Raw genomic sequence first — 11,300 nt, forward strand, 5'->3', positions numbered from 1 at the left:
TAACCCAGTTAGTTATAAACTTAATAAATAACCATCTTTTATTTTTTTATAAATCGGCATATCTCACATGAGCCCCGGGCTCCCGTCCAATAAAATGGTGTGAATCGTATAGTCCCTGACTACCAAAAACACACGTGTGGCTGGATTGTACGTCTACTCCGCAGATGATCCCCGATCACGTCCACACAATAAGGGCACATTAAACCCATGGCCATAACAAAAGGGTAGTGCACTCCCAAATAGGTAGGTCCCTGACCATACTCAAAAGTCATCATAGAGTCAGTCCCTGACTGCCCTCCGACTAATCCAAACTCATCATTATTATTTATGGTGATTTATGAAATACATTATTAATTAATAATTTAAAATCAATAAGTAATACACCCAAACACGCTTTTAATTTAAAAACAGAACCCTATAGACCCAACTAGTGAGAGTACAAAATTCTGGACATAGCCTAATATTAGATATGAAACACGCTTTTAATTTAAAAACAGAACCCTATAGACCCAACTAGTGAGAGTACAAAATTCTGAACATAGTCTAATATTAGATATGACTCCCTACAAAATTTCAGAAGCTAAGTCTTAATAATATTTCCGTACTCTCCATCTTAGTGCTGAAAATAATACTTTTTCGGGTTTTAATTTCGTAAAACTACCAAAATGTCATTTAAAAATCTGGATTTCAGCAAAACTAAGTCCATTATACTTAAAACTAATATTCTGGAATTTCAATAGTTTTTTTTTTTTTTTAATACTAAAAAAAAATACTCTTCTATATTTGTTTTTCAAAATTTAAAATAATTAAATATATTATTCATTTCGGTTGAACCCGGGTATTGCCCCCAACGGACTAGGCTCGGCGAGTAGATTCCAGTGATAACTTTCAATAGTCAAACCGATGTCTCACGGCAACACACTCTCCCTCACTTTCCATTGCCAAGAATGTGCTTCGTAGAGAAGAACCCAAAGTGGGTCTTCACCACCATAATGCATTTGCTTTTCTATCTGTTTTTTTCTTTTCCAACCAATATCTAACGGTTCTACCTTCTATTGACCCCAAAGTCTACTTTTAAGCTTTCTGTAGTCAATAAAGCTTAAGTTTGAAACATCAAATTGAATGCAAGACTTACAACAATAAATTATTTCACTTATTAAAATATTCCACGCTGAACTTTGATTTCTAACTCTCCGTAAATAAAACAATTCGTATAAGTATATTGATATATAATAACACCAAATCAGTTTCCATATATATACACACATATAATATCAAATCAGTCTATTAATCAAGCTTACCATGCATATAGCAAGTATAAAAACATGTGAATTACATTTATTCAATATCTATACACACAAACACACACACATGTGCATCAAGTAAATGTCCACCATTTAAACTTATATTCAGTGCTATTAGAACATGTGATAAAGTTTCATGCCATTCTATGCCTAATTTACATCAGATCGATATACCCCAATTCATAAAAACATGTTATATTAATTTTTGATTAATCGTAATTAGGCAGAGTTTCGTATATATACAAGTATATAAAGCAAGATTAACTTGCCTGTTAAATATCGTTAAACCTTTCTCTCTAGCCGATCCTTTGGTCACCGTCTCTTTTTCCGGCTACTGCAGATTGCCAACGAAAAATCAGTAACCCGCTTCCTCTCTTTCTCTCTCGGTAATTTCTTTCTTTTTTTTTTTTTGAAAAATAATATCCTCGTACTGATATGATGTAAAATATAAAGGATAAATATAACTGTATTCGAGATAACCTAGGACTCTTATTTAAAGTTTTAAATTTAAAAAAAAAACTCTATTATCTCAACTATCACGTTAAAATACTAAATACTAAATAATAAAAAAAATAATGTACGAAATTTTAGGGTTTTACATTCTACCCACCTAAAAAGAAATTTCGTCCTCGAAATTTGCATACCTTATTCGAAGAGTTGTGGGTACTTTTCCTTCATTTCTGACTCTATCTCCCAAGTAGCCTCTCTCTCGTCCTGATGATTCCACTGCACCTTCACCAAAGGTATCTCTGCCCGCCTCAACTGTTTCACTATACTGTCAACAATGCGAACAGGCATCTCAACATAGGTTGCATTAGGACGAATCTGGACCTCTGTGCAGTCAATGGCCTGAGTTTCATCCCTCAAGCACCTCCTCAACATGGAGACATGGAAAACATCATGAACAGTAGATAGTCTGGGTGGTAAAGCTAATCTATAAGCTACCTCCCCAATCCTTTCTGTGATCTCAAAAGGTCCAATGAATCGAGGAGCTAACTTCCCTTTCTTCTTGCCAAATCTCGTAACCCCCTTCATTGGTGATACTTTCAAGAACACCAAGTCACCCACACTAAACTCCAAAGCATGACGGCGTCGATCTGCATAATTCTTCTGTCGACTCTGAGCTGTGTGAAGTCGATCTCGAATGATGGCAACCTTCTCCGTAGTCTCTTGCACCAACTCTGGCCCCAAAAGACTACCATCACCAACCTCAGCCCAACATACAGGTGAACAACAAGGTGTACCATAAAGTGCCTCATATGGTGCCATGCCGATACTAGCCTGATAGCTATTATTATAAGCGAACTCAACCAATGGAATGTGATCCTCCCAACTGCCCTGAAAATCTAGCACACAAGCACGAAGCATATCCTCCAACACCTGAATGACCCTCTCGGACTGGCCATCGGTCTGAGGATGAAAAGCAGTACTCAAACTTAAAGGAGTACCAAAAGCTGCTTGGAAACTACTCCAAAATCGAGATGAAAAACGAGGATCACGATCTGAGACAATAGACACCGGCACTCCATGAAGCTTAACTATGTCTCTAATGTAGATCTTACACAATTCCTTTACAGTATCAGTAGCTCGAATGGGTAGAAAATGAGCTGATTTAGTCAATCGGTCCACTATCACCCATACTGTATCATGGTTATGTATCGACCTCGGTAACCCCACTACAAAATCCATCGTCACATGCTCCCATTTCCACTCAGGCACAGGCAAAGGCTGTAATAGTCCTGCTGGTCTCTGGTGCTCAGCTTTCACTCGCTGACAAGTGAGACATCTAGATACAAACTCTGCCACATCACGTTTCATGCCTTCCCACCAGAACTGCCTCTTAAGATCATGATACATCTTAGTGCCACCTGGGTGCACTGTGTACCTAGAGTGATGTGCCTCCTCTAAAATCTCTCTCTTGAGGTCTGCTAAGTCTGGAACACATGGCCTACCTCGAAATCTCATACCACCATCAGCTCCATACGTCAAGTCAACATTACCTTCATCATTAACAGCCTCAACTGCTTTGGTCTGTAACATGTCATCCTGAGTCTGAGAATGAATGATCCGACTGATCAAAGTAGGTTGTACAGTCAAACTACAAAGAAAAGCCCCTGTACTCTGAGAACTCGGCATTATAGAAAACTCTGCCAATGCCTCTAACATCATCCACTCCTGAATCATCATAAAGGTAACTAATCCTCTCGGTTTTCGACTCAAGGCATCCGCTACCATATTAGCCTTTCCAGGATGATACTGAAGGGTCATATCAAAATCCTTCATCTTCTCCATCCACCTCCGTTGTCTCATATTCAACTCCTTCTGAGTGTAGAGGTATTTGAGGCTCTTGTGATCAGAGAATAACTCAAATTCCTCGCCATACAAGTAATGCCTCCACACCTTCAATGCAAGAACCACTGCTGCCAATTCCAGATCATGTGTAGGGTAATTCTGCTCATGTGGCTTAAGCTACCTAGAGGCATACGCTACCACCTTGTCATCTTGCATCAAAACACAGCCAAGACCCTGATGTGATGCATCTGTGTAAATCACAAATCTCTCACCACTAACAGGAATGGTAAGAACTGGTGCCGAAGTCAATCTCATTTTCAACTCCTCAAATGCCTACTCACAGCGGTGATCCCAAACAAACTTCACATCCTTCCGAGTCAAACGGGTCAATGGTGCAACAATCTTGGAGAAACCTTCAATGAAACGCCTGTAGTATCCTGCCAGTCCTAAGAAGCTACGAATCTCAGTGACAGTAGTAGGCCGTTTCCAACTCATCACAGCCTCCACCTTGGCAGAATCTACTGAAACTCCATCCTTAGAGATCACGTGCCCCAAAAACTGAATCTGCTCTTGCCAAAAGTCACACTTCTCAAACTTAGCATAGAGCTGATGCTCACGCAAAGTCTGAAGTGTAATGCTCAAGTGTCTCTCATGTTCCTCCTTAGTCTTGGAATATATCAGAATGTCATCAACAAATACCACAACAAACTGATCCAAGTAAGGTCGAAACACTCGGTTCATCAAATCCATAAAAGCTGCCGGAGCGTTAGTCAGCCCAAAAGGCATGACTAAAAACTCATAAAGGCCATAACGAGTCATAAAGGCAGTCTTAGGAATATCCTCATCCCTAATCCTCAGCTGATGGTACCCAGTCCTCAAGTCAATCTTAGAGAACAACTGCGCCCCTCTGAGTTGATCAAACAAATCATCGATGCGTGGCAATGGGTACTTGTTCTTAATAGTGACCTTATTCAGTGCACGGTAGTCAACACATAAGCGGAGTGACCCATCCTTCTTCTTGACAAAAAGAACAGGTGCTCCCCACGGTGATGTGCTAGGTCGAATAAACCCCTGATCTTGCAACTCTTGAGTCTGCTTCTTCAACTCACTCAATTCAACTGGCGCCATTCTGTAGGGTGCCCTAGAGATAGGTGAAATACCAGGAGTGAGGTCGATGCAGAAATCCACTGCCCTCCTAGGAGGCAAACCCGGAATATCCCGAAACACATCTGCATACTCTGACACTGTAGGCAACTGATCTATAGTCACGCATTGCTCAACCACCTTGATGTGGGCCAGAAATCCCATAGTCATGGTGCCCTCAAACTCCCCACACTTATATCGAGAAGGAAACTGTCCCGGAACTGAGAATACAATAATCCTCTCATGGCAGTCCAACTGAGCATGATATCTAGCCAACCAATCCATACCCAGTATAACATCAAATTCTCTCATACGTAATACTATTAAATCAATAGGATACTCCAACTCCCCAATTGTAACAGGGCAAGCACGACATATTCTATCAAGTGTCGTCGCGCTCCCGAGTGGAGTTGTAATAGATAAGGCATTACTCATATGTCCAGGTTCTAATCCCAGTGTATTCACAAATGATAGTGCAATAAAAGAAAATGAAGAACCTGAATCAAATAGTACTCTAGCTATACTGCCATAAATAGTAAGTGTACCTTCCACTGCTGGTGGTGCACGATCCTGTCTCCCATCTGGAACAACTGCATAAACCCTTGCACCTCATTGTTGCTGTGGTGCCTGACCTTTCTGCTGGTTATTCTTGTGAGGCTTGGGACAATTACGAGCCAAATGTCCTTGCTCACGACAATTGTAGCAATGCCCACTGAACTGATATGGCTGTGCATCATGAGGTGTGGCTGGTACTAAAGCTGTGGATTGCTCACCTTCACCAACTCTCTGCCGTTTCCCTGCTCGCCAATCTTGTCTACCTCTCTGCCAAGACTGACCCTGCCAGTTTCTCTGAGTCTGCTGCTACTGACCCCTCTGATTCTGTTGAGAGCTACTCTGATTCTGTTGAGTGTTGCTAGCCCCCTTACCTTTCTGTTCTACCCTACGCTCCTTCTGTTTCTGAAAGCCAATGTTATTATTCTCCTCTACTGCCATAGCACATTCCACCACTCTAGCATAAGTGTCAAAACGATGACCCACCACAAACTTCTTCACATAAGAGACCAATCCTCGCTCAAACTTTCTAACCTTGTGTAACTCATTCGCAACAATGTGAGGAGCGAATCGGGATAGCTCTGTAAACTTCCTCTCGTACTCACTAACTGACATCTCATTATTCTGTTCCAGCTGTGTGAACTCTGCTGCCTTCTTCTCCTTCACTAATTGTGGAAAGTATTTGTCATTGAACCGAGTTTTAAAATCATCCCAGGTCATATTTGTAATGTCCACAACCATCCTGGTCTCTGACTGCCACCACTGGCGCGCCTCACCAGATAAAAGAAATGCACCAATCTTCCTTTTCTGCACCTCAGTGCAGTCCATCATCTCAAAATACTTTTCCATATCCTCAATCCACTTCTCAGCATCAAGTGGATCGGTAGCTCTAGTAAATTCAACAGCCCCCAATTTGCGGATATCTCTGATAAATCCAATCATAGGATTTGGCACATGAGGTGCATCCTCCAACTGAACATTGTCATGGTCAACACCACCACGACCAGCACCTCCCTGACCTCTACCTCTAGCAGGTCGTCCTCTGCCTCTTCCAGCTCCTGACATCCTATTTCCAGTAAAGAATGTCAATGATAAGTCTCACAAGTAATTTATACTTAAACTGGAGCATGGTAAGAGAGCAATAATTCGTATAAGTATATGCTTCTATTCTTACTATCACTTCTCTTAGCCAGGTAATTCTTAACCTAGGCTCTGATACCAAACTGTCACACCCCAAATTTTAATACAAGAACTACTTGTCCTGCATAAAAAAAATCTAAGGTATAACTTCCATCAATTCTCAACATACATCCTCCATAATAGAACTACAATGAATCCCGTCATTCAACTTAACAAACATGAGAGTCTGACAAATTTTATACAAATCCATAAATAGAGGTGCAATTCCCTCTAGTAAAACAAAACATCTATGACCACTGAATCAACTCAATAAAGTTTCATAAAACATTAACTTTATTACAATAATCAGAATAAAGGAAAAACCGAGCTAAAATAAATCAATGCGCAACGAGCTAAAATCCATTCCCATCATGTAATCCCATCACGTTCCTACTCAACGTGTACCTGAAATGTGATAATGGGGTGAGCTCACAAGCTCAGCAATAAATGCTAAACATAATCATCGTTCAGCAAATTAACCTTACCTTATATTCCTGTATATATAAGCAACTCAAATAAGTTCATTATTCAAATGTGTATAACCCAATTAGTTATAAACTTAATAAATAACCATCTTTTATTTTTTTATAAATCGGCATATCTCACATGAGCACCGAGCTCCCGTCCAATAAAATGGTGTGAATCGTATAGTCCCTGACTACCAAAAACACACGTGTGGCTGGATTGTACGTCTACTCCCCAGATGATCCCTGATCACGTCCACACAATAAGGGCTCATTAGACCCATGGCCATAACAAAAGGGTAGTGCACTCCCAAATAGGTAGGTCCCTGACCATACTCAAAAGTCATCATAGAGTCAGTCCCTGACTGCCCTCCGACTAATCCAAACTCATCATTATTATTTATGGTGATTTATGAAATACATTATTAATTAATAATTTAAAATCAATAAGTAATACACCCAAACACGCTTTTAATTTAAAAACAGAACCCTATAGACCCAACTAGTGAGAGTACAAAATTCTGGACATAGCCTAATATTAGATATGAAACACGCTTTTAATTTAAAAACAGAACCCTATAGACCCAACTAGTGAGAGTACAAAATTCTGGACATAGCCTAATATTAGATATGACTCCCTACAAAATTTCAGAAGCTAAGTCTTAATAATATTTCCGTACTCTCCATCTTAGTGCTGAAAATAATACTTTTTCGGGTTTTAATTTCGTAAAACTACCAAAATGTCATTTAAAAATCTGGATTTCAGCAAAACTAAGTCCATTATACTTAAAACTAATATTCTGGAATTTCAATAATATTTTTTTTTTTTTGAATACTAAAAAAAAATACTCTTCTATATTTGTTTTTCAAAATTTAAAATAATTAAATATATTATTCATTTCGGTTGAACCCGGGTATTGCCCCCAACGAACTAGGCTCGGCGAGTAGATTCCAGTGATAACTTTCAATAGTCAAACCGATGTCTCACGGCAACACACTCTCCCTCACTTTCCATTGCCAAGAATGTGCTTCGTAGAGAAGAACCCAAAGTGGGTCTTCACCACCATAATGCATTTGCTTTTCTATCTGTTTTTTTTCTTTTCCAACCAATATCTAACGGTTCTACCTTCTATTGACCCCAAAGTCTACTTTTAAGCTTTCTGTAGTCAATAAAGCTTAAGTTTGAAACATCAAATTGAATGCAAGACTTACAACAATAAATTATTTCACTTATTAAAATATTCCACGCTGAACTTTGATTTCTAACTCTCCGTAAATCAAACAATTCGTATAAGTATATTGATATATAATAACACCAAATCAGTTTCCATATATATACACACATATAATATCAAATCAGTCTATTAATCAAGCTTACCATGCATATAGCAAGTATAAAAACATGTGAATTACATTTATTCAATATCTATACACACAAACACACACACATGCGCATCAAGTAAATGTCCTCCATTTAAACTTATATTCAGTGCTATTAGAACATGTGATAAAGTTTCATGCCATTCTATGCCTAATTTACATTAGATCGATATACCCCAATTCATAAAAACATGTTATATTAATTCTTGATTAATCGTAATTAGGCAGAGTTTCGTATATATACAAGTATATAAAGCAAGATTAACTTGCCTGTTAAATATCGTTAAACCTTTCTCTCTAGCCGATCCTTTGGTCACCGTCTCTTTTTCCGGCTACTGCAGATTGCCAACGAAAAATCAGTAACCCGCTTCCTCTCTTTCTCTCTCGGTAATTTCTTTCTTCTTTTTTTTTTTGAAAAATAATATCCTCGTACTGATACGATGTAAAATATAAAGGATAAATATAACTGTATTCGAGATAACCTAGGACTCTTATTTAAAGTTTTAAATTTAAAAAAAAAAACTCTATTATCTCAACTATCACGTTAAAATACTAAATACTAAATAATAAAAAAAATAATGTACGAAATTTTAGGGTTTTACATCCTGACTCTTTATCTTCGTTTGTGCTCACTCTGCTAGCTGTATCACCCTATTCTCAATCCTATGACTAGCAAATAGTGGGCCACATGAGTCAAAACTATTTAACTGTGACCCGTGCATTACCCAATTTTGGGTAAAGTGTCAAAAAAAACCCTCTAAATTATTGACTATTTGCAACAAATTTCTTTAACTAAAAAAAAAAAAAAAAAAAAAAAAAAAAAACTATGAATTTGGTGTAATTAAAGACAACCCAGCAAGAGACTTGATCGAAAAAATGAAAAGACAAAAGTACCCTGACAAAACAGAGGAGCTGCAGTGGGTCTGAAAAAAAAAAATAATAAGAAAAGAAAAATCCAAAATTTTTAGAATTAAACCCACAAATTTACCCAAAATGAAATGAATAACTGCCTCTAGACTTTGTGGTCCGTATTTGAGTTTTTGCAATTTTTGTTTTTCGTTTTTCAATGCATATGTGTCCTTTTAATTAGGACGTAGCCACGTCACTTAAACAATAATTCAAAATACGAATATTAAATTGCATTCACGATGCTAATTCTTTTTGAAAAGTTAAGACTAATTACAAAACTATAACATTTATTTTGTTTTGACTTTTCAATTATATTAATTTGGAAAATACAAACAAAAATGATGGACTAATAAGGATGTAACACTTGGTACCTTAATCTCATTAAGAAATAACAAATATTTACAGCTAATTTAGTTATAATTTTTACTGCTAATTTACTTTTAAACTCTCTTTGTACCACACATTAAGTGTTCCATCCTTAACATTATAACTTTTAAACATCTTTAGTATTATACTCTCTTTGTACCACATTTAATTTTTGGGGTTAGCTGGACCCTTGTTTCGAGGTAGGAAAAAAAAACGAAAAAAAGAAAAGAAAGAGAAAACAAATAAGGAAGAAAATCAGAGTAGTAATATGGAAATTACATATTTATTTTAAAGCAGAATTTTTTTTCTTATTTGTTTTAAAGCAGTAAACCATCACTTCACTTCCACCACCTTCTCTACCGTCGCTCCCTTCCATCACTCCCAACTCTGCTGTTGCCTTCCACCACCTCCGTCACTGTCGCCACCGCTTTCCACCACCAACATGGCCGGTAGTTTACTTTGTCTCATTTTGTTTCTTGCCATTCCCATTTCCATTTCAGGGTATAAAACCACATCTATGGTGTCAAAGGATGGGAGTGGAGACTATCGCAGCATCTCAAAAGCCGTTTCTGCAATACCTAATTCAGCTTCGGCCACATACATCATTCACATCAAGCGGGGAATTTACAACGAAGCAGTAGATGTGGGTATGTATAAGAACAGTGTCGTGTTCTTGGGAGATGGAATTGACCACACCATAATACAGTTCAATAAGAGTACTTCCACTGGTATTGGGACAGACGAATCGGCCACTGTCAGTATGTGATCACTATCCCATCTCTCTTTCTTTATAAATGTGTACGCCATTGATCCACGAATCAGATATTAAACTGATAAGAACATATACTACACTATTTTTTTTTTTTTTCGTATTTTATTTTTGGGTAACTCGGGTATCCGGGAATGCACGAATCCTTAGGGACCCTCAACAAGCTGAGACTAGTCACCAAGAACTATCGGGGACTCGAACCCCAAACCTAAGGCTTATGAAGCACCTCATGACGTGTGTATATTGTGTACATGCAGATATAGAAACAAGACGTGTGTCTATTAATGTGTACATGCAGATATAGAAGCACAACATTTTGTTGCAAAAGACATCAGCTTTGTGAATTCCGCCGGAGTCAATGCCGGACAGGCAGTTGCTGTGAGAAGTGTAGGCTTAAATCATGAATTCTATAGGTGTAGTTTCAAAGGATACCAGGACACTTTGTTTATGATTTCCGGTAGGAAATTTTTCTACAAATGCAACATCTTTGGAACCCTAGACTTCATCTTTGGTGACGCAGGCATTATGTTCCAGAATTGCAACATATACGGGAGGAATCCAGAGAATGAAGGATTGCCCATTTTTGTTACAGCTGAATCAAGGGGTATAGCGAACAGTGAATTTTCGACATGCACTATGTGCACTTATCGTCGTTCTGAAGCAGAATCTTTAATGTATACTGTAATTAGATATGGGTCCCACTCAATTGACACTTAGCTTGATTCAGTTAGAGAAATAGGTTATTTGTTTTGCTATTTCTTGAATAATTTTAAGCCTTGATTCCCTTAATATCATGTGCTGAACATTTGGTTCCGTGTTGATTTAATTTTGTTTCAATTCGTCATCCTCCATCACAAATATAAGCTTCTTCTTGTTGCTGAATTTCTTTTCTTTTTTTTCCTGAATGGGATTTTTGTTTTATATATAAATCAAAATAGTACA

General features: G+C 37.9%; 1 protein-coding gene across 1 annotated transcript; it reads left to right on the forward strand.

Moving 5' to 3' along the window:
* The first annotated feature begins 10,106 nt into the window (after positions 1-10,106).
* On the forward strand, positions 10,107-11,075 carry LOC132295974 (probable pectinesterase/pectinesterase inhibitor 40). The gene is made up of 2 exons (XM_059794230.1): positions 10,107-10,347; positions 10,657-11,075. The coding sequence occupies exons 1-2, from the start codon at positions 10,107-10,109 to the stop codon at positions 11,073-11,075; spliced, it is 660 nt and encodes a 219-aa protein (XP_059650213.1).
* The last annotated feature ends 225 nt before the right edge of the window (positions 11,076-11,300 follow it).

The sequence above is a fragment of the Cornus florida genome, unplaced genomic scaffold (genome assembly GCF_030987335.1).
Source record: "Cornus florida cultivar Cherokee Brave unplaced genomic scaffold, ASM3098733v1 CherokeeBrave_3.0.0_Hap2_Chr02, whole genome shotgun sequence".
In the NCBI taxonomy this organism is placed as follows: Eukaryota; Viridiplantae; Streptophyta; class Magnoliopsida; order Cornales; family Cornaceae; genus Cornus; species Cornus florida.